Source organism: Pleurodeles waltl, chromosome 4_1, assembly GCF_031143425.1.
Source record: "Pleurodeles waltl isolate 20211129_DDA chromosome 4_1, aPleWal1.hap1.20221129, whole genome shotgun sequence".
NCBI classification, from domain to species: Eukaryota; Metazoa; Chordata; class Amphibia; order Caudata; family Salamandridae; genus Pleurodeles; species Pleurodeles waltl.
This window is the reverse complement of record NC_090442.1, coordinates 404,089,429-404,117,130: the sequence shown is the minus strand read 5'-3', so window position 1 is coordinate 404,117,130 and position 27,702 is coordinate 404,089,429. Positions and strand designations below refer to the sequence as shown.

Below are 27,702 nucleotides of genomic sequence, written 5' to 3'. Positions count from 1 at the left end.
GGCGGCGGGAGCCGCCCGCCTGGCGGGAACCGCCGAATGACCGCACCGCGGTCAAAAGACCGCGGCGGCCATTCTGTGTTTCCCGCTGGGCTGGCGGGCGACCGCCAGAAGGCCGCCCGCCAGCCAGCCCAGCGGGAAACCCCTTCCCACGAGGACGCCGGCTCCGAATGGAGCCGGCGTAGTGGGAAGGGTGCGACGGGTGCAGTTGCACCCGTCGCGAATTTCAGTGTCTGCAATGCAGACACTGAAATTCTATGTGGGGCCCGCTTACGGGGGCCCCCCGACACCCCTCACCGCCATCCTGTTCCTGGCGGTCGGAACTGCCAGGAACAGGATGGCGGTGAGGGGGTCAGAATCCCCCATGGCGGCGCAGCAAGCTGCGCCGCCATGGGGGATTCCTCAGGGCATCGGAAAACCGGCGGGACACTGCCGGTTTTCCTGTTCTGACCGCGGCCAAACCGCTGCGGTCAGAATGCCCTGCGGGGCACCGCCAGCCTGTTGGCGGTGCTCCCGCCAACCCCGGCCCCGGCGGTCCTTGACCGCCGGGGTCGGAATGACCCCCTATATCTCCTAAAAGAAAGGCAATGGTCTGTGAATACCTCTACACAATCAATTGCCTTGTCTTAATGTTCAAATTTGCTCTCTAGATTTAAAATGTAATAATGCTTGGGTTTTAGGGAGAAATAGTTGACGAGATCCAGTAAGAGATCTTTCATGAAGCTTTTTAAATTCCAGGATAGTGCAAATTCCCTTTTCATTCTCTGTTTTTCAAATAAATCAGTTTAGTTTTGGCTTTCTTGTCTCTAGATTGGCTAGAGTAGATTCCACCAGTGTAGTGAAGCACTATATTATCCCTGATACGTAAATTCAGAATTAAAACATGGGATGTATCCTTAGGACACCTATACATCGCCAAGTACAATATGCATAAGCACTGGTTAACATGCTGTTAACAGTTTTTAACAGTCTCCTTAGATCTCACGGAGCCACATTTGGTCTCATAAAATAAAGCAATTCCTTGTGAAACTAACAAGATTCATTTGTCAAGAAAAAGGAATCTGATAGAGTAATCGTGCCAAAGTGCAGCAGATTCTCTGCCTGATATTTTCCTGCTAAGGTCATATTTATACTGAGGAAAAAACAATATTTAGACTGCTTGATTTTTACATTATTAATGGAAAGGTAAAGCTAAGAAAGGATAGTTAAACCCAAGCAGCCATCTAGCCCATGATCTGAATTAGCATTTCAAAAAGAAATAATGGTGACAGAAAAACAGTAGTTAGATGAGTAGTGATCAAAACATGTATGATAATTATTGCAGCTATTTGAAACATTGCACCTTAGAAATCATGGAATGTCTATAATGCAATTAGTGCAGTAATCTTTGTGGGAGGCAGTGGAAATAATGGGAACTCTTTTAGTACAATTAAAATGTGTGTTTTAGTACCATTTTGAAAGTGATCAGGGTATGATTGCAGCTCCTAGGTTGAGTGAGATTGTGTTCCATTTAAGGGGTATGTAGGAACTTTTTAGGATTAGTTAGGCTTTACAGATAAATGATTGAAAAGGCAGACAAGCAAAAAGGAAAATGTCCTGCAGATGGAAATGGAGGGTGTGCACCATGGGCATATTTTCATACTATAATTCAGAATTTGCAGGGGCATCAAGTGCACTATATGCTAATAAAGTACATAAGTAGGGTGAGATGCGACTACCTGGTAGGAGAAAGGTGCGACATGAGGCTATTGCAGCTTTCAAAAGTGGAACAGTGGAGTAGTGGAACAATATGTGGATAGTAGCCCCCAGCAAAGTGCCCATTTAGGTAATATTTTTTTTTTAAAGTAAAGTGTGCTGTTGAGGACAACTGTTTTTAAACCATACATTGTATTTAACAGAGTTCTGTTTTTTATTTATTTTAGGAAAGTATAGATCTTGGTGAGATCATGTTTTCACTTTGCTACTTGCCAACTGCTGGAAGAATGACATTAACAGTCATTAAGTGTAGGAATCTGAAGGCAATGGATATCACAGGCTCCTCAGGTATGTATGTATGCCTACAATAATGCATTAACATTCCATTGCTAATTAATGTTATCTCTCTCTGAATTAGGTAAACATCTGAATATAATTTTAACTGCTTTTAATTTGTATTCATTTGAATGAATTATTGATGGTAATTCCTGAATAGTTCTGCAATCCTAATCATTTCGGAAATATTGCAATATTCAATTGTGCAAAATGTTTTCAGTTAATTGTGACTAACAATGCTTTTCATAAAAGTCGGCGGTTTATACATGTGGGATGGCTATATATTGATGAAGTTGTCACTACAAATGCTTACCTAGTAATACACATGCTGTTCACTATGTTAGTTTGGAATCAGTGGCATTTTTTATCAATTGGCCCACTTTCACTGAATATGTATACTACTGTTGAGCAAAGCAAATCTGGCTTTGTACTAAGCATTATCTCTCTAATTAGTCTTATTAAGGAAAATTTTGTCATGAGCAACTTTGCTGCAATCCTTATTGCTATTCCAAATATAAAGATTTAAAGATTATTGTTTCCCTCTTTCAAACTTAATGATATATATGTGGTTTCAGAACAAGTGACACAGATGGACTCACATTACCTCTGTCAGATCTTATCGATAATCCACACAAAGAACATATACTACCTTGGCTTTTATTAGGTCATAATCATAAGAGTGGGGGTGAATTTAAAGTTTTGCTGCAGCTACTCCTTATTGTTCCAAAGGTTCAGGGAGCATAAACCATGCAATCTAATGGGCAGAATGATAACAGTACCTAATTGTCTCATTACGAGTTCGGTTTACAATATTCTAACACTGTTCCCGCCAGGTAGCCAGGCGGTAACGCGTATTACAATGTTCCTACTGGTCAGCCCAGCTGGAACATTATAATACACTCAGGGGGTGAGTTTGGCGGTCCCGTGATCGGACCGCCAAACTCGTAATGAGACAGTAAATCTCCAAAGACCTTTTACCTTATAATTGTTAATGACTTAAGACATATTAAAAAGTCACACAAGGTTTTGCAGATGTCATTGAATGAGATTCACTCTTCCAACTTCATGTTTGGGTCTCTCAGGTACATTTGATGTTCACTGTTTACTGGTATACTTCTAGATGGTCTAAACCAATAGCCTCATTACGAGTTTGGTGGTCCCACCATGGGATAGCCAAACTCAGGGGGTGGACACCACCACCATAGCAGTGACGTTCCCCCTGAGCATATTACAATGGTCCCGCTGGGCTGACCGAGCTGATGCCAACAGCCTAACACTCCAGCACCCTCGGAATGTGCACTGCCTGCTGGGCAGGGGGGCTCTGTGCCTCTGTTGCCCCTGCCATGAAAAGGCTAGAGGAGAGAGGGGTTGTAATCAGCCAGGCAGGGCTGAATTCAGTGCCGCTATGGCTGGTTGCAAGCCCAACCATCGCCATGCCATCAGGAACCATGTTCCCTGTGGGAACAGCTGACCTTTAGCAGTCTGACCGCCAAGGTTGTAATTTGGCAGTCGGACATCCAAAGCTGGGCCAGTCTGACAGCCACTGCGAGTTTGGTGGTCTCATGACTGCCAAACTCGTAATGAGGCCCTAAGTGTAGTGATACAATACAAATTGCTCCATGCTCAATAGATATTTGTCCTTGAAAAAAAAAGATATACAATCTTTCTCAATTAGAATGTCTCATTATAGCCTCAAATAACCTCAAAACATTGTTGTAATCAACTCCTCTTGTCACAGAGAGAGCCTACTTCAAAGGGTAATCAATTATAACCCTCTTAAGATAAAAACCACTATAATTGATCCCTTAAATCAGTCAAGATAGGACAAGGTAAACCTTGTTCAACAAAACATCTAAGGTTAAGCTCTCACTGATTGAATTCTGATTATAAATAGTCATTTTCAAACCGTGTACATAAAGACTTTTGACTTAGCAATCAGTCCTCTGCAACAAATCTGCATGACTTAGGCTTACTATCAACAACAGTTTACTTATTTATTTTATGGGTTTATGTAGAACAGGAATTACACTTTTCAGCCACATCTGAGCTCGGAACTAATTTCTGGCACATAGTTGAGCTTTTTTCTGTGATTTTTTAAATCTCTTTGCTCTATATGTTGACCAATGCAATTGTAATTCCCGTTGAAATGATCTCTGAAGCACTACTGCACCTTACTTGCTTTTTATAAAATCTCACATGCAAATATCTGATCTTCTATCTAAGTGAGGCTGGTGCATGAAGCACACAATTCTGAATTTGTCCCTGGCCTCTCTGTCCTTGAAAGATATTTGGGTCAAGTTTGATATGGTCCTCTCTATCAAATGAGGTTCAGTCTAGACATATGATTTTGTTATAGTTGAAGCAAGTTTATACATTTCTGTGTGACCACAGTGTTTAAATTGATCTAACACTTAATTGTGCAGAAGTTGAAAACTAATATTTTTTTCTTGCTTAGGTTGATGGCGATAGTCCAGCCATGACAATATCAAAGCTTTTATTAGAACCTCTAGATGGGATGTTTAAGGAAAAAGTATGATCATAATGCATAATGGAATTTAATATTGTCTAGAACTTTGTTTATGTATGACACAAACAAATCCACAGCCATTATATCACACTTTGATTTTTTGCTTTCCATGTTGATGGGTGTGGATAGCCTTGGTGGTGAGCATTTGAAGATGTTACATGTGTCCTTGTAAGCTCCCAATATTGTGACTTCAGTTTTAGTTCCACTTATACATAAATCTACTTTTCACCTTAGAGTATGGGTCCTAGATACAGTGATCCTTTTGGTGATTCCAGAGCCATTCTTCAGGTGGAAGATATGTGGAACATCTGCGCACAACTGAAAATGGACAATTGTGCAATTTACATCGGTCTATTCACAAGCACATGTAGTAATTCTAGAACATCTGAGATGCCAATGACTTCCCTTCTAGTGGTAGATGTATTGACTAGGTTGATGATGCTGATGGTGTGTATAAAGTAGATTGTTTGATGCATGGTGGAGGGTAAAGCTTACCTAGCTTGTATCCATGGCTAGCGTGATGAGCTTTCAATCCTGAATCCCCATAGGCTGCAAAACTCTCAAGGTTGACTGAGTGTCAGCAGGTGGTACTGTGGGTGTTGAAGCAAAGTTTATAAATGGTGTGTTTTGGCTTATCATATTATTTCATATTTAGAATCGAACAAAGCATATACATCCTTATACTGCTGTTTTAATACTCATAATACATTTGCAGTTTCACTGGTTGGTCATGTCACAAGAGATGTAAATGAGTTCTGCTGACTACAGGTAACGAAAGACCGTACCGACTAGTTGGTGTTATGGGACTTCTGGTGAATTGAGCAGCAATAATTATATTTTGGGGTTGTCGATTTGGATTTGGGAATCCCAACTTCAAGAAAATAGGTACAGTTTCAGTGCTGTGGGGAAATTTAAACCCCAGCACAAAAAGATAATATGATACCTGCTAAAAGATTTCAGCGTTGAGAACAATACAATGAGCATTTGATCCCGAGAAAGTTATGGCACTGTCAGGTTATCTGTATTTTGCTTTTCAATATAGTGTTGAGTGAACATTTCCCAGATGTTTGGTGCTGTTTCTGAGACTGGTCGCCGTGTGTCTGCTTGTTGCTAGTTATCCTGAATGGAGCGTTAGTACACAGAGCACTGGTATCACTGCAAGACTGAACCCTTTCAAAATTAAGTGGTCATGCCTGCGATGAGAGCAGAGTTTCACTGGATGTTCGGTTGTTAACTTTATTCATTTTGATCTAGAAGATCCTAGGATGGGTGTAGCTGTCATGGCTTCGCTTTAAGCCATTAGATATACCTCACCTATGTCACTTGATGTGCTGTTCATCCCATACAAATCCACCAGAATACAACTAATCTAGAGCAGTGCAAGCAAAACTGTTTAGTAAACAATCATGTGACTCTAGTGGTGAGGTTATTTCCTGTCAAGCTATTTACGATTCTCTGTTTCACAGAGTCAAACTCTAGCCCTGAATACCACAAACTACAGCGCTACAACACCAAGGCTTCCATTCTCATGACATCGGCAAAAAACGCCACAGCTCAAAAACACTTTCGCATCTCGAAGTTTTCAGAACATAACTCCTGAAATCCATTGGATATATTTTGTTCTGGGGTGTTTTTCGTGTAAGAAATGTTACGGTGGGATGTAGTTAGTCAAACTCCAGCTGCATTTGCTACCAAAGCCGCTTTGAGCCCCTGAAGCAAACGTCATCAAAGATTCAATGGATGCATAGTTGCAATAGATTAAGGAAATATAAAGATATGAAGGCCAGTATGGTACCACCATTAAAAAAAAAATATTAAATATATTTAGGTTTATTTACATGACTTTATAAATGGACTAAAAGCATTTTTTCTTATCCAGATCCTTATGTTAAAGTGTCACTGATGTGCGATGGCCGGAGACTAAAAAAGCGCAAAACTACTACAAAGAAAAGTACATTAAATCCAGTTTATAATGAGGCCATCATCTTTGATATCCCCCCTGAGAACATGGATCAAGTGAGCCTCTCTATTGCTGTAATGGACTATGATCGGTGAGTCAAAACAAAAGTGAAAAACGACGAAATGTGTTTAAGAGATTCTATCCGGGCTATAAAAGTTTTTCTTATTCAGTGTCCTCGTGATTTCGATAAATGGTAATCTGCAGCAAGTAATGCATGCACTTAACTACTTTTTTTGCTAAACGTATAAGTGCTATTCTATAATGCCGAATGACAATTCTGCCCCCGTCAGATAAGTAGAATTTGTTTTTTCACCTACATGGATAGTCTGCTGAGATATCCTTATTGTACCAGAACCCCAAGGGATTGCAAAGGCCGAGTTCTATCTAGTTTTAACTTTCTTCACCAGTGTAGTGGGTGAAGGTCGTTCAAGAAAAGTACACTTAATTTCTGGGTTCATGACAACCCGAGGCCTTAGCATGTGAGGCAGAAGGGACAGGGGGGTAGCGAAGGATACCCTAGTTCAGTGACTGTTATCTTACATCCACGAGGGAACTTAAGGTTCTTATGTATTGGTAGGTAAATGGCGTTCACTCTATTGTTCCTGCGATGGGGTGATAGACTGAGACCATGCCAGCTCATTTTCGTTCCAGAGAGATAGGGCACCTTGCCATTCTTGTGAGTCTTTGGCCTGAATTTAGGCAACGTCTTATCCCAAGAAATTAAACTGACAGAAGCACTAACCTTTTGATATACTCAACAGACAGCACAGTAAGCCACTCAAAATCAGCATGCTCTATATGCTATTTTCAGTTCCGGAGTGTAAGTATGTGTGGAATGGTGAGGGAATTGAGATAGGATGGGTAACTGTAATAGGTGTCTGAGAATTTGTTTGTGTAGGGAGTGGACCAGCCGAAGTTCCAATCATAAAGGTGAAGTGGGTTGAACGGCAGTGAGCATAGTGAATTGTGGCTGGGAGTTGTGGCTGGCAGAGCTTGCTTTATGGTGGTAGGACTGGTGCAGCCAGGCAATGACCTTGTGGGGCGCTGTGTTTAGATATAACATGGGTTTAACGCCTTCGCTGCAAGGCCTTTCCCCCCTCAGGTGCCAAGCCTGTTTTTTGTCTATTTGGGTCAATTCGCGCTTAGGCCCTCATAACTTTTTGTCCACATAATCTACTTTGCGTCCTGTTAGAAATGGGGTCTTTGGTTGGCAGTCAGGTTACCCCCTGTCCAAGCAAGGACCCTCACTCTAGTCAGGGTAAGTCACACACAATCCAAATTATCCTGTGCCACCCTCTGGTAGCTTGGCACTGAGCAGTCAGGCTTAACTTAGAAGGCAATGTGTAAAGTATTTGTGCAATAAATCATACAATAACACAATATAGCACCACAAAAATACACCACACAGTGTTTAGAAAAATAGATAATATTTATCTGGATATTTGCAGGTCAAAACGATCAAAGATGCAATAAGTAAATGTAGAGATATCACTGAAAAGTGATATAAAGGGGGTCATTCTGACCGTTGCGGTCATGGACCTCCAGGGCCAACGACCGCGGGAGCACCGCCAACAGACTGGCGGTGCTCCATGGGCATTCTTGGTCAGAAATGGAAAACCGGCGGTGTCCCGCCGGTTTCCCGCTGCCCTGGGAATCCTCCATGGCGGCGCTGCAGGCAGCGCAGCCATGGGGATTCCGACCCCCTTACCGCCAGCCTGGCTCTGGCGGTTTTGACCGCCAGAACCTGGCTGGCGGTAACGGGTGTCGCGGGGCCCCTGGTGGGGCCCTAACAGGGCCCCATCAAGATTTTCAGTGTCTGCCAAGCAGACACTGAAAATCGCGACGGGTGCAACTGCACCTGTCGCACCCCTTCCACTCCGCCGGCTCCATTCGGAGCCGGCATCCTCATGGAAGGGGGTTTGCCGCTGGGCTGGCGGGCGGCCTTCTGGCGGTCGCCTGCCAGCCCAGCGGGAAACTCAGAATTACCGCGGCGGTCTTCTGACCGCGCAGCGGTATTCTGACGGCGGGACGTTGGCGGGCGGCCTCTGCCGCCCGCCAAAGTCAGAATGACCGCCAAAGTCTCTTTCAAGCACAAAGTACCTGGTTTGTGTGAAAAATCTCCTCAAAGGGCCGCAGAGGAGGAGAAGCGTGGAAACAAAGGGGTGTGCGTCGATTTCTCGGGCAACACACAGTCGATGTGTCATTTAGTTTCCACGCAGGGGCGGCTGTGCGTTGATTTCCGGCGCTCGGTCATGGATCCTCTTCGGGTTGCGGGGTGTTCAGACACCCTGGGGTCTGTGCGTGGAATCCTGGGCTTGTGACAAGCTCTGCGTCGTTCCGGTAGGCGTTGCGGGGAAATTTCTCCTGCACGGCAGGCGCTGCGTCGATTTCCCCTCGGGAAGTCGGGCTGCGTCGTCCCAGGTCAGCTGTGCATCGATCCGGTGGGCCGCGCATCGAAGTTCCGGTCGCAAAGCAGGCGCTGCGTTGATCTTTTCCGAGCTGCGTTGTTCCGGTTCGGTGTGCGGTGACAGGCTGTGCGTCGGTTTCAGCAAGCTGTGCATTGAATTTTTGCCGCACAAGGAGTCCAGTTGCCAGAGAGAAGTCTTTTTGGTCCTGAGACTTCAGGGAACAGGAGGCAAGCTCTATCCAAGCCCTTGGAGAGCACTTCTTCACCACAGCCAGGGAGCAGCAAGGCAGCAGGGCAACAGCAAGGCAGCAGTCCTTCACAGAAAGCAGTCAGGTGAGTCCTTTGGGCAGCCTGGCAGTTCTTCTTGGCAGGATGCAGGTTTTGGTTACAAGTTTCTTCTCCAGGAAGTGTCTGAGGTGGTAGGGCAGAGGCCCTGTTTTGATACCCAAATGTGCATTTGAAGTGGGGGAGACTTCAAAGAGTGGCTTAGAAGTGCACCAGGTCCCCTTTCAGTTCAATCCTGTCTGCCAGGGTCCCAGTAGGGGGTGTGGCAGTCCTTTGTGTGAGAGCAGGCCCTCCACCCTCCCAGCCCAGGAAGACCCATTCAAAATGCAAATGTATGCAAGTGAGGCTGAGTATCCTGTGTTTGGGGTGTGTCGGAGTGAATGCACAAGGAGCTGTCAACTAAACCCAGCCAGACGTGGACTGTAAGGCACAGAAAGATTTAAGTGCAGAGAAATGCTCTCTTTCTAAAAGTGGCATTTCTAAAATAGTACTATTAAATCCAACTTCACCAGTCAGCAGGATTTTGTATTACCCTTCTGGCCATACTAACTATGACCTTTCTACTCCTTTCAGATCATCAGCTACCACTCCAACAATGTATGAGGGCAGACCCAATGTTAGCCTATGAAGGGAGCAGACCTCACAGTAGTGTAAAAACGAATTTAGGAGTTTTACACTACCAGGACATGTAAACTAAACAGGTACATGTCCTGCCTTTTACCCACACAGCACCCTGCCCTAGGGGTTACCTAAGGCACACTTCAGGGGTAACTTATATGTAGAAAAAGGGGAGTTTTAGGCTTGGCAAGAACTTTTAAATGCCAAGTCGAATTGGCAGTGAAACTGCACACACAGGCCTTGCAATGGCAGGCCTGAGACAAGGTTAAGGGGCTACTTAAGTAGGTGGCACAATCAGTGCTGCAGGCCCACTAGTAGCATTTAATCTACAAGCCCTGGGCACATATAGTGCCTTCTACTAGGGACTTATAAGTAAATTAAATAGTCCAACTGGTTATGATCCAATGTTACCATGCTTAAAGGGAGAGAGCATATGCACTTTAGCACTGGTTAGCAGTGGTAAATTGCGCAGAGTCTAAAAAACAGCAAAAACTGGTGTCCAAAAAGTGGAGGGAGGCAGGCAAAAAGTTAGGGGTGACCACCCTAAGGCTGTCAGGTCTAACACATCCTTTTTTCCCAACATCCTAGGGATCCTAGAGGTACCCAGAGTTTGTGGGTTCCTCTAAAGGAGACCAAGAAATTTGCCAAAATACAGCAAAAAAATTGTTTTAAAAAAACAAATGGGAAAAAAGGGCTGCAGAAGAAAGCTTACGTTTCGTTTCCTGAAAATGCCATCAACAAAGGGTTTGCGGTGCTTAAATCATCATCTTCCCAGCTTTCAGGAACAGGCAGACTTGAATCGGAAAACCCAATTTTTCAACACAATTTTGGCATTTTACTGGGACATACCTCATTTTTACTATTTTTTGTGCTTTCAGTCCCTTTCCAGTTAGTGACAGAAATGGGTGTGAAACCAATATTGGATCCCAGACAGCTAAACACTTCTGAAAAGTAGACAGAATTCTAAATTTAGCAAGGGGTATTTTGTGTAGATCCTACAAGGGTTTCCTACAGAAAATAACAGCTGAAATTGAAAAATATTGAAATTGAGGTGAAAATCACAGCCATTTTTCTCCACGTTTTACTCTGTAACTTTTTCCTGTGATGTCAGATTTTTGAAAACAATATACCATTACGTCTGCTGGACTGTTTTGGTTGCAGGGATATATAGGGCTTGTAGGTTCATCAAGAATCTTAGGTACCTAGAGCCAATAAACGAGCTGCACCTTGCGATGGGTTTCAATCTATACCGGGTATAAAGCAATTAATTTGCTGAAATTTAAAGAGTGAAAAATAGGTATCAAGAAAACCTTTGCATTTCTTAAATGGGCACAAGATAAGGTGTTGAGAAGCAGTGGTTATTTGCACATCTCTGAATTCTAGGGTGCCCATGCTAGCACGTGAATTACAGGGCATTTCTCAATTTACACACTGCCTTACAAATTTCCTTCCCCCCAGCGTTCCCCCAAGTCTCCCGATAAAAATGGTACATCACTTGTGAGGTTAGGCCTAGTGCCCGTGACAGGAAATGCCCCAAAACACAACGTGGACCCATAGTGCCTAGCTGTAGAATTTGGCCTGTAGCTCAGCCGGCACCTAGGGAAACCTACCAAACCTGTGCATTTTTTAAAAAACTAGACACCTAGGGGAATCCAAGATGGGGTGACTTGTGGGGAGCTCACCAGGTTCTGTTATTCAGAATCCTTTGCAAACCTCAAAATGAGGCCAAAAAACACTTTTTCCTCACATTTCGGTGACAGAAAGTTCTGGAATGTGAGAGGAGCCACAAATTTCTTTCCACCCAGCGTTTCCCCAAGTCTCCCGATAAAAATGGTACCTCACTTGTGTGGGTAGGCCTAATGCCCGCAAAAGGAAATGCCCCAAAAAGCTATCTGGATACATCAAAATGATCAAATACAAAATGACCTGTTTTTGCAGGGGGGGCACCTGCGTTTTTGGTCCTGGGCTCAACAACCATCTAGGGAAACCTACCAAATCCAGACATTTCTGAAAACTAGACACCCAAGGGAGTCCAGGGAGGTGTGATTTGCGTGCATCCTCCAGTGTTTTCTTACCCAGAATCCTCAGCAAACCTCAAATTTAGCGAAAATAAATCACATTTTTACCACATTTCTGTGTGGGATCACTGCACCGGGACACATTTCCTACCGCCCAACGTTCCCCTCAGTCTCCCGGTAAAAATGATACCTCACTTGTGTAGGTGGGCCAAGTGCCAGCGACAGGGAAGAGCCAAAAACATATCAAAATTGAGTGGAACTAAAGCTGGTCCAAAAGGGCAGTTTGAAAAAAAAAATGTTTAGGCTCACAAGTGGGGCTGAATTTTTATTGGTATAGATGGGACAATGCTGGGTGGTAGGAACTTTGTGGATTCCAGAAGGTTCCATTACAAAAATGTGGAAACAATGTGTGATTTCCAGAAAAGTTGGAGGTTTGCAGGGCATTGTGGGCAACAAAATGGTGCAGGTGCATGTGAAGCACACCACCCTGGACTCACCCATATGTTTAGTTTTCAGATGTGTTAAGGTCTTGTGTATTTTTCTACATGGCAGCGTCCCAAAGTCCAAAAAGTGCAGCCCTCACCATTCCAAGTGGGACGATTCTGAGAGTTAGCCAAGCTCTTATGGCCCAAATGTAAAACCAAAACCCAAAATAATCAAATGTCCTCTTGCTTGCCATGGGATAAGATGTTTTAGTGTGTGGGGGGAGAGCTGAAAGACTGTTACCCCCTTCAATTGGGGTGGGGGCATAACCATTTCCATACTAGTTGGTAGCCACCACCACACTATTCTTTTTTGTAATTCCCTGTCATCTAATAGACTTTCTGCCCCTCCCCCAGTGTGTGGATCAGGGGTAATTGCCTCATCTGTCACTGGTGGGCAGAACAATGTGGGCCCCATTTATTTGGGGTGGGGGTATGGCCATACCCCTGCATTCTTATTTTGAAAAACAAATCTTCCCTGGTCTCTGGTGGATTTTAGCCTTCCAAAAATAGGCCGATCTGCCCCCAAGGGGGGCAGATATGGCCAACAGTAATGTGCCCCCAGCGGGAGCGACCCTTGCCCAAGGGGCTGCCCCAAGGGGCTGCCTCCCCAAACAAAACACACACATACACTCACACCAATCCCTGGTGCCTAAGTGGTTCCTGCAACCTCCTGGGGGCAGATCGGCCTAATAGAAATAGGCCGATCTGCCCCCAAGGGGAGCAGAAATGGCCTAAAATAAATTTGCCCCTCCATAGGAGCGACCCTTGCCTAAGGGGTTGCCCCCCTTGCGTGAAATTGGCGCAATAAAAATCCCTGGTTCCTAGTAGTTTCTGCCCAGATCAGCCTAATAAAAATAGGCCGATCTGCCCCCAAGGAGGTCAGAGATGGCCTAAAATAAATTTGCCCCCAAGAGGAACGACCTTTGCCTAAGGGGTCACTCCCCTTGCGTGAAATTGATGCAAAAAAAAAAAAATCCCTGGTGTCTAGTGGTTTCTGCCTCCCCTTGGGGGCAGATTGGCCTAATAAAAATAGACGGTCTGCCCCCAAGTGTGGCGGAAACGGCCTAGAATAAAGTTTGCCCCCAGGCGAACGACCCTTGCCTAAGGGGTCGCTCCCCACATATAAAAAGAACAAAACTAAAACAAACAAAAAAAAGATCCCTGGTGTTTAGGGGTTTCTAAAATATTGTGCCCCCCTGGGGAGCGGCCCTTGCCCAAGGGGCCGCTCCCCTTATGCATAAACAAACAACAAAAACTCCCTGGTGTCTAGTGGACATTTCTGCTGCCCGATCGCATCACGATCGGGCAGCAGAAATGCTGAGAAAGACATCAAAGGAAAGGAAAGGTTTTTCCTTTCCTTTGATGCCTCTCTTGGTCCCGCCACGTGATCAGTGGAGAAATGCTTTTGCATTTCTCCTTCGATTGGCGCTGGAAGCTGAGCTTTCAGCGCAGAGGGGTAGTCCTGTGATGAGGTCAGTGTGCGAGCGTGCGCTGACACCATCAGATGCCACTGGGAGGATGCCATTCCCCTTCCATCCCTGCCCTGGGGGCGCCGAGGCGAGGCTCATGGGAGCTCTAGCACTCCCCCCATGAGCTCTAGCACTTCCCCCATGAGTCGGTCCAAGGCCGTAATGGTTACGTCCTTGGCACCTGAGTGCCGCAGCCAAGGGCATAACCGTTACATCCTTGGCTGCCAACTGGTTAAAAGCATCTGCTTCATATTTCTTTGTATGTCCATAAGTTTTCAAGCAACAATAATAACATAGTAACAAGATAACACTGACGATTGTTGTTTCTGCTGAAGACAGGAGCTTTGTGTAGTGGGAGTTTTGATTCATCATGAAGTAGGATTAATATGCCTGCTGCAAAGAACCTTTATCATGCAAACACAAAACTGAATTTTAGGTGGAAAGCTCAGTGGTTTACTGCTTTTGTCACAGAAATAGTTTTGCTACTTACAGTTCAGTCCTAATGTAACACAGTGACCTGTAAACTGTCATTAAAGAGCTGATGCAAATTATGTTTTATAGGTTAGAATATTACATTTGTCCCCATTATCTTAATGTTGCTAAAAAGGGATTGTTGAGGTAGAAATACATTCTTATTAGTAAAACCAAACTCAGCTATTAAGGTACTTTTTAAATCCTGAGTTATTTCTTCAGACCAAACACTTTTAAAATATACTGCCTATTAGTATGGATGACTTTTGTTTGAGGAATATAGCTGAACATCATTGTGAGGGTGAAGTAACATTGCAAATGGTACATAAAGAGAAAAAACAAAAGGAGTATGGTGCCAGTATAACTTTGGCCTGGTTCTTTAAAGGAATGCTAGAATATCAAACTAATAGAAAAAAAGAACTGATGTTAATAAATAAAACAAGACCACAACAAGAAAAATCTAACCAGTAGAACCGCTGAAATGCAATATTAAAGATTTTATTGAGAATAGTGCAAAAGCATAAACTGCCAACTGTGGCTATCAGGTCATGCCAGACCAGGACAAGTCTCATGTTCAGACCAACTCCTGGTTTGGGGAGATTTACAGGGATCCACGTCAAAGATGCATTGCGCCGCCGAAGCGATGCGTTGGTGCCAAGATGTGACAAAGTGATGTGAGGGCCTGCATTGTCACTGAAGATCCCATTGATAGGACTTGCAATGCAAAGTCTGGCATCGAAGAGGCAGTGGTCAGTCAGGGCGATGAGCCCGTTCTGTAGAGTTGCAAGGCTGTGATGCAGAGTCCTGTGTCATTGTTGAGCCTGCCATTGACAAGGGATGCCAGGGCCTGCACCAAGGATGTGTTATGCAATGACGGCTCTGAGATTGCAGTGGTGATGCAGGTCTTTGTGATGGGTCTAATACATGCAGTAGCAGAGGTGCGTTTGTTCTACTCAGGATTGCGCTGCACAGCGGAGGAGATGCGTTGGTTCCGCTGGATCCATAGAGGCTGGAAGAGCTCATTAGGCCCACTTGTAGGAGTCCAGGAGTGGGATGACACCACTTGGCAAGGTAGACTCACAGATAGAAGAGTCCAGGTGCATGGTTGTTGGAACCCTGTTGTGTCACTGAGGCTTCAGATTAGGAGGCCAGCAAACTAGCTGTTGGAGTCACTCTGGGTTCTGGGTTCAAAAGATGCAGGTCCATCCTTCTCACCCAGGCAAGAGGGCAGCAGGCAACAGGTCAGCACAGCAGGGCAGCAGTCCCTTCATAGTAGCAGTTCAGCAGAGTGGCAGTCCTTGTAGCAGCACAGCAGTCCTTCTTCCTGACAGAGTATCCACAGGTCCAGGAGTGTAGTAAAGTGGTGGTGCCCGAGGTTCAGTAATTATATACAGTTGTATCTTTGAAGTGGGGATAAGCTTCTATAGGCTTGCCTTCCTGGCCCAGCTCCAGACTAACTACAGAGGCTATGCATCACTTTGTGTGGAGACAGGACACACCCTATTCCAGTGTAAGTAGGACTGGGCCTTGGTCCTACCTCCCGTCTTGCCAGTGATGGCCCATCCAGTCACACCTTAGCTCCTCTAGGAGGAATACACAAAGCCCAACTGTTACCTAGTCATATTTCCCAGAGACAGGCTGCAAGCACCAAATGGCTAAAGCAATAAACTGGCTACTTTATAAAAATGGCTTTTTCAGAATGGTAATTTAAAATCCGAATTCACCAGAGGTGGGGATTCTGAATTGTGATTCCAGCGACACCAACCATGAGAGGTTTACCTGTTCCCACCTGGAAACTACACTTGCAAAATGGAATAAGGTAATTCTAATGTTATCCAATTGGAGACATAGGACTTGCAGTAGTGAAAAATGAATTCAAGTGTTTTCCTTACCAGGACATGTAAAAAGTACACTTCCTACTTTTTAAATATATTGCACAATTCCCTGGGCTGTCGAGGGCCTACACGAGGGGTGACATATTTATTAAAAAAGGAAGGTTTGGGCTTCGGAAGGGTGTTGCTTTGCCTAGTTGAAATGGGAGTTTAAAAGTGCACACCCAGGCTCTGAAATGGCATCCCTGAGACATGTTTAAAGTGCTTCTTAAGTGGGTGGCACAACCATTGCTGCAGGCCCACTAGCAATATTTAATTTACAGGCCCTGGGCACAGGAAGTGCCATTTTGCTAGGTACCCACAAGTACCCACAAGTAAATTAAAGATGCTAATTGGGTATAAGATTCTGTTACTATGTTTTAGGGAAGGAGCCCAAGCCCTTTACCACTGTAAGTAGTGGTAAAGTGTGCAGGGTCCTAAGGCCAGCAAAACCGAAGTCAGCAAAAACGGAAAGTCTGAAGGAAAAAAAGTTAGGGGAAAACCATGCCAAGTATGCCAGGTCTAGCACAGTTGGAATGGGGAGAACCACTGGTCGTGCTAATCAGAGTTGCAGGACTGCAAAGAATGATCAGCAGTATGAACACTATGGTGCAAGATGTTGAGGCACATCAAAGAATAATGTAGGCATAACATATGTTCTGACAGCTCAAATGAGAGCAGTGAAGTCTTTGGGTATTATTAAGAATTTGAGGAGCTCCTTATGAACAAGGCACACATGACTAATGTAGGAGTATTTCATTTAATCGCCCATGTACTCTTGTCAGATGACACAGTGTAGCCTCGATAAACTTCCAATACTGCCTACAAAGGAACAGATGTGTTCAATACCCTTCTGAGTATGGAATGGACTGAGGAGGAAGTCAAGCAATATGAAAAGATCAAGGACCAGCGTGCACATGTACGTCATCTGAGCTCTATGGTCCATGGTCTGGAACATTGCAAGCTGCATTTGTCCTGAGGTGTGTAGAGTTTGGTATATTCGGTGAACTAACTTTAATTCCAGTTTTGAATGTAATTCAATAAGAACCATTTCTGCTGTTTCCAAGGACTGAAATTAAGGAGGAATATGGACCAGTTTTGTGGGCTTGGATTTTCCTGGACTAGTTTCTTCTTTTGTTCAATTTGGGATTTGCTTTTGGATATTTTTGATTTCTGCATGGCTTTCTATGAGGCAGTCCTCAGTTGTTTTTCTGACAAAACAAGGACTAAAAAAACTCTTTTATCACCATTGCATGACTGTGGGTACAAGTGTTTATTTCTGAATAGATTTATCATTGATGCCTTTCAACACTGTTTCTGATCAGAATGTTCTTGTACAGTTTCTGTATTTTACAGAGATCCTCTCACATAACATTTGAAAAAGGCATGTGAGTAATGTAATGTTCAAAGGTACCTATGTTGTGGTTCAAAAGAATAGACCATGGTGCAACCACATGTAATTACAAGTTTATGTATACATTGCTCTCTTTACCAGTGAGGCAAGGTTTCTAACAAGTCATATCAACTCTCCTGTTCCATACTCCATTATACTTATACAGGTGATTACTTTAATTTAGGGGTTGCAGATTCCAGCATGGTTGTTTGGCTATAACGATGAACTTAAAGTATACCCTTTGAAAGAACGGGAAACTTCCAGTAAACATGAAGCATCCAAATCAACTGAAAGAAATCCCAAGAGTGCTGTTTTGTTTTCTCTTTTCTGTCCAATTCCCCCATTTGCCTGATGTACGACACAATTTTGCATTCACAAACGGCAAAAAGCACCACTTGTGACTGCAAAATGGCCTCGTACAATGTACCATCCCTATTTTGCGAGTCGGTATCTAGTTACCGACTTGCAAAATAGGGATCCTGAGGGCGTCACTTCTAAATTGCGACTCACATATGATTGTTTTGTGACTGTGAATGTGGTTGCAGAACAACCACAGTTAACACCAATTTCAAATTGGTACTAAGCCATTTGCAAACAGGACCCCTTCCACTTAGCGAATGGTAGCAAAAATGTTTTTTCAGGTTAGGCAGTGGTCCCACAGACCACTGTCTACTCTGAAAAAAATTAAAAGAAAACTTTTAATTTTAATTTTTGAAATGCATTCCATTTTCCTTTAAAGAAAATGGGCTGCATTTAAAAAAAAACAGCTTTATTGAAAAGCAGTCACAGACATTTTGGTCTGCTGACCCCAACAGGTCACAATCCCTGTGAGTGCAGATATTCCCAAATGGGTCACAAATTGCAACCTGCCTCATGAAAATTCATGAGGCAGGTCCCTTGTGACCCATTTGGGAATTGCAAACAGTGTAGTTCACACTGTTGTACATTTTGTTTTCCGACTAGTAATTTGCGATTCGCAAACAGATCGCAAATTGCAAATCGCAACACAAAAGGTCACACATCTGGCCCTAAGTCAGCAGATTCCACTATCACTCCACACCTTAAACTTCACTCTGCCACTCCCGCTACTCACAAACATTCTTCCATCAAGCAGTGCCTGTAAAACCAAACATCATTACATCCAATTTACAGTGCCAAATACCACTCAGACTTGAACCTGTGACATGATGGTTATCCACATTGCATTAATTTGCTGAGCTACAATAATTTAGTGCCAAAATTAGCAACATTCCATTTACATGTTACTGATTTTCCATTACCCTTCTCTAGCTTGATCCTCACCACTCCACATCAACCGCTTCACTCTTCACTGTAACACATTTGCCCCTTTAAATTTCATTTTGGATTACTTTCCCTACAAATCTCTGATGTGCTTCAGTCATTCACAAGAGATTCAGGGTCTCTTTGCAGCTTCATAATTTAGCTTGGGCAGACATTGCTAATCTGGATCAATTTTTTCTGGATGACATTTTAAAAATTATTAATGTGTTGCAGTGATGATGTATTATTTCAGGCACAATGAGACCCATATACTTTCTTATGGGGTCAGAACATAGGTTTTGGGGGTCAAGTAGTCGTATAGAGACAGAAAATAACTCCTCAGAGCAACCCTTATGCAATTTTCAAAATGGTGCACTAGAATGATGTGTTTTAGCCATCATATTGGTAATTTATTTTAATATTGTTTTTGTTTCAAGTTTTCTGTTGATTCAAATTCAGAAGCATGAGTGAAGCAGGTGGTAGCAGAGGATTTTTATTTCCTGACAGAGTGTTGCTAACCACAAAATCTGAGGACTCCTTCAACAAAGAAAAATGTGTCATATGCACAACTAATCTGAAGGAAAAGCTATTATCAACTGCAGCTGGAGAGAAGAGAGTTTGAGGTGCTGCAGAAATACAGCAAGATTGAAATTAATGGATGAAGAGGACCAAATATTTTATCATTGTAACAAATGCTACAAGTCATATACATTGGAAAAACGCCTGGAACAAATAGCAGAAACCAGTGAATCACAAGAATCCAAGTCTTCTGAGAAAGCGATGACAACCATACTCAATGAGCATTCACTTAGAAGATCAATGGCTACCCCTTGTCAACAACTAATAAAAAATCAGAGGATCTTCAATGTGCTATCTGTGGTTTGGCCAGAACAAGGGCCAAAGGGACTGACAAAAGAACAAAGTACACAGTATGTGAGTCTCAAAAGGCAAACATGTTTTATCTGCATCTAGTTCCTTCCAAGATTAAGCTTTCAGCCGAGTAGCTGATCTAAACAGCGAGGTGAATTAATTTTCAGTAGATTTGTATGCTCACCCGGACTGGATGCATGCATACATTCGAAAATATGAATGTACAATAAGCTCTTAGCAGCAACGTAACCACCAGCCTTCAATTAAGTTTGCACTCTTTAAAAAAGCAAATGAAGTTTTCAAACCACTGGCCAAGTGTTCACAATCATAATTAGAATGGTCAACATTGATTAAACTGTATTGATCCATAATTATGGAATTAGGATTTTTCTGGTGAGAATGTACAATGACAGAATTCGTTTTTGTCAGTCCAACAAAATGAATGAGCACTTATGTGTTCACAGGATGCAGTAAAATCATCAGGAACCATTTTAAGAAACGTCCTGAAATATTTAGATTTTCGACTTAGTGACAAATCTTGTGATGCCCCAGAGCTCCACAAATCATGGGAGTCAGCAAGAATGCCAGATATTCTCTTAACATTTTTTACATCATTGTTTAATATCAGCAAAGCAAAACCGTTACAGACTAAGGTTTTTGAGTTTATGACAGAAGCCAACAACATTGCAGATGGCTTTGAAGATATAAGCGAAGAAATGGAAGACAATCCCGTGAACTGACATGCTTATGTTGTGCAATTGTACTGTCTTTTCAAAATCATGTATACATCACGGCAAAAAGAAAACTGTGCTACACATGATGACTGCCCACGTAATCTATGACAGGTGCAAAAGTAGAGAGCTAATCACTTCAATTAATAGGATTGGTGTATCAACAATTTCTAATGAAATAGTATGGAGCAGGGACTTCTTAACATGCTGTAAAATCTTGTAAATCCGACAGCACATTACTTCCAAGTCACTTTACCAAGAAAGGATTTACAATTGCTGCTCTTGATTATTTTGATTTTGAAGACTGCTCTTCTTTGTCTGAAACATCCAGCACACATGATACTGCCATGATGCTTTTCCAAGACTGTACCAATGAAGTAGCTGCTGGGAAACAAGCTGTGTCAGCTCTAGGCATAAACGAACAAAGATGCAAACATATAACCCAACTGTTTTACCATTGTGTGCAAAATCACTACAAAAGCATTCAAAGTGGCTGAGCACATGGATCTTCTTCTACCTGACGCTGCAGTCTGCAAAGCTGATTTTACTGAGTTTATCATATCGCTTATTCGGTGCGGACTGAAAGATGAAGAAAATCCAGTTCATCTGTGGGCTGGAATTCATGCTCTGATCCCACAGAATACCATCCCACTGAAGAAGGTTGGGTTTTCACCATCTTCAGTCACAAACAACATAACAGTATACACAACTCTAAAAAATTCCAAAAATGTGCCTGCTCAAATCAACGGCCAGCCTTTCCTGCCAATTTTCTGCAAATAATCTGCTTTCTGTATTGTAGCTGACATTTTTATGAGCAATCCAGTAGAATATGATAATCTTTATCCAATGATGGGCATTTTCCACATGACAAAGCTACGTTGCAGCGTGCTGGAAGTCATCTCAGTGGATGTGGCATAGACAATGCCCTTTTTTAGGCTTAAATCTTTGGAAGCAAACCTGTCCAGTCAGTATTGAGGGGAAGTCGCCATCTTAGTTTGTTACAAGGTATGCTCATCATTTCTGAGGCTATAGAAACATTGCATTGGAATGCTTTCTGGAACAAGAATGACAAATTAGGTTTTGTGTATCTTATCTCAGAAGCTAATAAAGCACAGGGTGAACTTCATTCAAAAAACATAATGCAAAGGCAGTCAATGTTCATTACACTCAGTTCAAAATCAGAAAACCTAAAAAACTAAATTGTAGAGCTTGTCAAAGAATGTGAAGAAAAATCAGAACTTTGCATGTTCTGGGGAAATGTGTTACACATGATAGCTCTAGTGAAACAAATGGTATGTGCTGATTGGGAAGGTGATCGGGAGCTGCATGTGAAGACTGTGGAGTCACTGATTACTGTATTTCATGAAATCAATTTCATAAACTACCTGAGATATGGGTCCTGGTATTTGGAAAGAGTGAAGACGTTAGAGGTGGAAAAACCATACCTCTAGGGAAATTCACCCAAATACATTTTGTGGGAAAGACTCAGCGGCAAAGTTCAAGGCTGTGACACTAGATATGAAACTGTAACAGACGATCCAGAGATCACAGAAAAAGTCCAAGGGAATTCTTGGTCAGACATGTAAAAGTGAATATGTTGCTCAATGGCAGCTAGTTTATCCTTAAGTTCTTTCTATTTGCAATTTTTTTTAGAGAGCTGACAAATTCAAAATAAATGGATTATCGTGAAACTGTTCCTCACCACAATCTTGTGGAAAAGAGAGGGGAACATTTTAATAAACATGTTGACAGCCTTCTTCATTTCATGCAGCAGCAAGGAAACCCCTTTGAAATGTCTGCACCTGTGCAACTACATAACTTTGTGACCAAACAATATTTGGATAACGATATAAAGATACGTCCACTAGGCGGCCTGGAACATGGATCAAAACTATACACAGAACTGAAGCAGGAGAGATTTGTATTGAATGAGAAGAGGCTGTTTGACACCTTTCGCAAGCACATAGAGAGATGGATGTAGCAAAAAAAAGGCGTCAATTTATCAAGGACATTCTGTCTCATAATCGTCTTCCAACAAATGTATTATTTGATGGCAATGCTGCAGCTAAACCAATGAAGCACAAACTCGTAGAAGAGGTAAAAAAACAACCTGTCACCTGCAGAATTTCAATTTGAAAAGGTGTACTCATGGAAAACTGCTGTTGTTGAGGACTTTATGTCACAATTGCGAATGGTCAAGATTTCATCCATGCAAAACTTTGGAGAAGTAGTTCAGGCTGTTCTACAGATATCAAAGTCAGCGTGCACCTTGCAAGAACAGCACATTGTCTTTGACAGTTCTTTTTGAACTATCTGTCAAAGCATGTGAGAGAATCAGACAAATGCCTACAAATGGAACAATTGACCTTGCCTTCATCAAAAATATAGCACCTATACCTATGCAACTTAATAAATTCTGGTCATCAACATCAAGCAAGGTGGACTTGGAGATGTTAACTCACCAATACATTGCTGATGCTTCAGTCATCACTGAATTTCCAATTATTGCAAGTGGAATGATTGTCAATGAGGAGTTGGTGCCTGCAGAGATATATTCAAACAGTACGTGCCATATTGTTCAAGAACTTATCAACAAATTGAAGGAAGCTGACCTTTGTGTTCTGCCGCATGTTGAGTGGGCTGTCGAAATGGTTCCAATCAAGTCATTGTACTGTCAAATGACACAGATGTTAATATTGTGCTACATAGATTTGTTGCAATGTTCATAAGTCAAGGATTGTCAGAGTTAAGGATATGTTATGGAACAGGTGAGAAAAGACACATAATCCCGCATCATGTTTTGTACAAGAAACTTGACCCAGAAATGCCCAGTGTTCTTATCAAGCCACATATTCTTACGGTAATGACACTATGAGCAAAATTGTCACACATTTGATGATGTTTGGTATAGTGAGTTCAAAAGATCAGTCCCGCTAAGTGACCTTCCACCAATGTCATATTCTGTGCATGAACCCAATGAAAGAGCATTCTACTTGATCAGAAGATGTGTAAATGTTTTGGATCATGCATATGTAGGGCAATATCCATGTGAATTTGATTGGGAATATATTGATGGGGTGCTAAAATCCTACGAAATGTTTAAAGCCTCTACGCACAGAACTTACACGTACATTTACTTTCAAAATCTTTGCTACAAAAAGATGTCTCCTATAATATGCTCTTCAAAAATGTTCAAAGTTCTGCAAATGTACCATAAGCGATTGTCGAAACACATAAATAAAGTGAACTATGAAAGTGTGTCTAAAACAGGAGTGATACACATTATTTTTTTCATATTTAGATCATAAACTTTGTTCATAAAAGGGTTAAGAACCTTTAATATTTGTTCATTTCTATATATGTCTCTTCTTCCTCTATTGTAGCCTCCATTTTGGAAAATGGTGGTAGAGGTGCTCTGAGGAGTTATTTTCTGTCTCTATAAGATTACTTGACCCCCAAAACCTATGTTTTGACACCAAAATGCAGTACATAGGTCTCATGGTTCCTGAAATATTACATCATCACTGAAACACATCCACCATCTGATAAAATGTCATCCAGAAACAATTTATTCGGATCAGCAATGTCTACCCATGCTTAATTACTTCTCTAATGATCCAAAAACACAAATCAAAAATGAAAATCTCTGGACAACAATATTTTTATAGAGTTATATCAGGAGGCCGGGATTAATTATCCTGAGTTGGTTTGCCCCGTGTGATGTTAATAGACTATTTAGTATTATGTGCATGTTTAGATTCATACATTATTAATACAAATAACATGATCATGTGGTATCCAATTGGGACATCAAAGTTCACATGTCACCATAAAGTGCATTGTGACACTGAGTTGATGTAACAAAACAACTGTGAAATTTTGAGCCTCTTATTAAGCTAAAAAAAAACTGGATTCAAGAGATTAGTTACATTTTTAAACCAAATACATAGAACAAGCATGTCAGTGTAGATTTGGTAGGACTTAAACCATGTCAGAATCAGAATATCTATATAGCACACATTTACAAAAACTGAATCTAATCTGGTCAGCCAGCCTAAACCTAAGTTGGATTTTCTGATATATATTTTCATTCTCTACTGATAAGTAGTTCTAATAACAGATTATTCACCTTTTACATTTACCCAAGACGAAGTCAAAGAACAAATCTCAGAACAAGCACAAGAACTCAGGATTGCAGTCCCTCCTCTGTTGCTGCTGTTCTAGATAAACATTACCCAGTTGGCATTGTAAAGGCCTGGCTCTGTGCCAGTTGTCATATTCTGACCCCATCTTCCAGCTGAAGCTGAATTCCCTGAATTCCCAGGGTCATGCTGAACCCATCAGGAGGTAGAGTCCTTCAAGTAGTTAATGTTTCAGCTTTGTGGACAATTACAGATCCCTGTAGAGCACCTTTGGGGCCAGTCGATCATCTGGGGACCCAAGTAGGGTTTCTGTGCTTTAACCCCTTTTCTGAAAGCTAAACTGGTTTCGGCCAGTTTAGCATGTATCACAGTTTCAGAGACACTAGCTCTGTGTCAGAACCCAATTATGAAGTCTGGAGCAGAATTTGGCTACATTTGAACAAATGACTTGTTACTCACTAAGGCACAGCCCATAGTGTGGGAGTATACTTTGGCTCTGTCTGTGAATTAAAGGCACTACTTTCAGAGTCTTTGAGCCGTGTTTGGCCACAGTATTGGTTACAACACCATACATTCAGAATGTTACACATAAAGAAAGGGATGAGAAGGAGGTGCACAAATGTTACCACTCATTGTACCAACTCTGGTCTGTATTTATATCTCCTGAATGCTTGATACCTCTGCAGAGACGGAATTAGATTCCGCACTGGGACTTCCACCTAGTGAAGCTCCTTCGTTGTGGTCCATAGAACCACAGAGATGTTGAAACTACAGTTTCCAGATTTAGAAACTAAGGCAAATTTCTCTACAGATATTTCTCAGTGCAAACCTTCAACTTTAGAGTGCTTCTTACCTTTCAATAAAGCCCTGACAGAAACCTTAACAATGGCACCATCACAACCATGTTCAGCTCCTCTAGTAATTGGCCCTCTTCCTGGACGCCCTATGCCAGGTGATTTTATGTTTTTGATGCAGCACTACACTCTGGAAAGCATTGTAAATCAGGCTTGGGCAGTGAGATGAACCCAAATGTCTTCCCTGCTGGCCTGTCTGACAATGAATCAAAGCACAACTCTTTGGCTAAAATGGAATTATGGTGCTCTTTGCTTGTTGGGGAGATACATCCATTTGTGCTACATCACTAAAGAGTTCCATTATACCTTCACCCAGATGGTTGAAAATGGCTGGGATAGGGTTACATTCATTTTTCTGTTTGGCCTAGTCATCACAGATTGTGTGGACTGTACTAGGGCCAATTGTGTATCGATCCGTCGTCATGCCTGTTTTCATGCCACTGGTATTTCGAGGGACATTTAGTCATCTCTTACGAATATGCCTTTTGATGACTCTAAGCTGTTTGGAGACAAGACAGACTCTGGGCCTGATGACGACCTTGGCAGAGGGGATTACTCTGTCTCAAATGTAACAGATATCTCATCCGCCGTGTTACAAGTTCCATAGGATATAATGGAACTCGTAATACGGCTGGCGGGATATCCGTCATGTTTGAGACGGAGTAATCCCCTCCGCCAAGGTAGCCATGCTGAGGCATGGTCCTTGGGCTTATTATCCTTAACCCTCCAGTTCCACTGACAATACCAAAATTTAGAGGTTACTCCTGGAGTCAGTCTTAACACTAATTGCAGCCATTTCAGCTTGTTTCACAGCCCAGTCAACCCTTTTGGGGCTCCAGGTGATGTGGTGAGGACAATAGAAAGGGTCACCAGCAAGGTTATTCCTCTTTCTCATCTTCACACACCACATACTGTCAAGCTGCTTTGATTTCCCTACTTAAGGAGTTATCTGCATCCAGCTGGAGTACGGTTACCTCAGGTCAGTGGATTCTGCAGGCTGTTCATCAGGTTATGCCCTTCCTTTCAAGGGGGAAAGAAGGGTGAGGATGGAGTAATGCCACTTTGAAAGACAACAGAGAAATGGCAAAGCAGCAGTAACTATACTAAACAGAATAGCTTGTCATTAAGATTATAAGCCATGTGTTCCTGACCAGCAACTCAAGGCAGTTTGAGCTGCATTCTGTGTAGAATTGCAAGGTATGCTGTTGACAGAATGCATAGCTTAGCTGTGGCCAACGAGGCAGCTAACTATCTGTGCTCAAACATCGTCATGTCCGGAAGGTCAGTAATGTTGTGGAGGAGGGTAAGTTGGAGAGAAGGCAAGATTGGTGTGGGCCACAGCTCCTGAGTAGGTCCCACACAAGGTCCCTTAAGGTAGAGAGAGCTGGGAAAGGCAACAGTATATGCAGCAGGACACAGTGGTTTGCATTACATCTCCAGCAGAGGTCATGAGACAAGAGTGTTGCAGGCTTGAGTTTCAAGGGGGACCAGTACCAGTAATTGTGAATCTTGAAATACAGTAATTTCAGGTGGGATTCTCAGAGGACTCAGTCATGGTTTAGGAGTAAAAATGCCCAGGTTTCTGGGTTTTAAGGCTTCTCTAGAAGTGATTGCCAGTAAACTCTAGTGGCTGTTAGGGTCAGGAGGCAGTGAAGAATTTTGAAGAATTTTGATGACAACATCTTAGAGGCTAAATACCGCTCCTAAATAGGTCCATGGTCTGTAAGTATTAAAGGAAAGGGGACAGTGATAGTGCCGTAGGAGGGAAGCACCACAGATGGACCGGATACAATGAGTCAACTTGCAATAGCACCAAAGGTCAGTAATTGGGAGTCCAAATTCAGCTTTGCGGGTTGGGAGCAATTTGAGCCTTGCCCTATTGAAGAGGTGGTCAATCTGCCATATACAGCCATCATAACATGCCTTTCAGTAAAAGGGGGTGCCTATCTATTAGAAGGACTGCTTTTTGTCACAAGGGGGCCTTGCATGGTAAAAAAGATTAAATATCTGCTATATTATGGGCACCTGTCTATGCAGCTGCTGATACAGCCTATATTGGGTTTGAGGCTGTAGTCAGGTCAGCAGTGGAAACGTAGGAAGGTAACACCTAGACAGAAGTACGTGAAGAATGTGGTCTTCTGGCAGGCCAAGAATGGCATCTCACTTGCAGATGAGGGGTGAGCTGTGAGAGGTGGAGGACTAAACTATTAGAAGTCATATGAGAAAGCCACAGGTGGTTCATACTTATCTTGAATTTAAGCCAGCTCCAATTGCAGGATCTATTGTCAGCCT

The 27,702-nt window shown here is 42.7% G+C and overlaps 1 protein-coding gene across 1 annotated transcript in view; it reads left to right on the top strand.

Annotated features, from left to right (window-relative positions):
* Positions 1-27,702, top strand: part of SYT10 (synaptotagmin 10) — a 210,373-nt gene that overhangs the window by 151,396 nt on the left and 31,275 nt on the right. The window contains exons 4-5 of the mRNA XM_069228631.1: positions 1,920-2,040; positions 6,435-6,606. Coding sequence (XP_069084732.1) covers positions 1,920-2,040; positions 6,435-6,606 — 293 coding nt within the window. The remainder of the gene's footprint in view (positions 1-1,919; positions 2,041-6,434; positions 6,607-27,702) is intronic.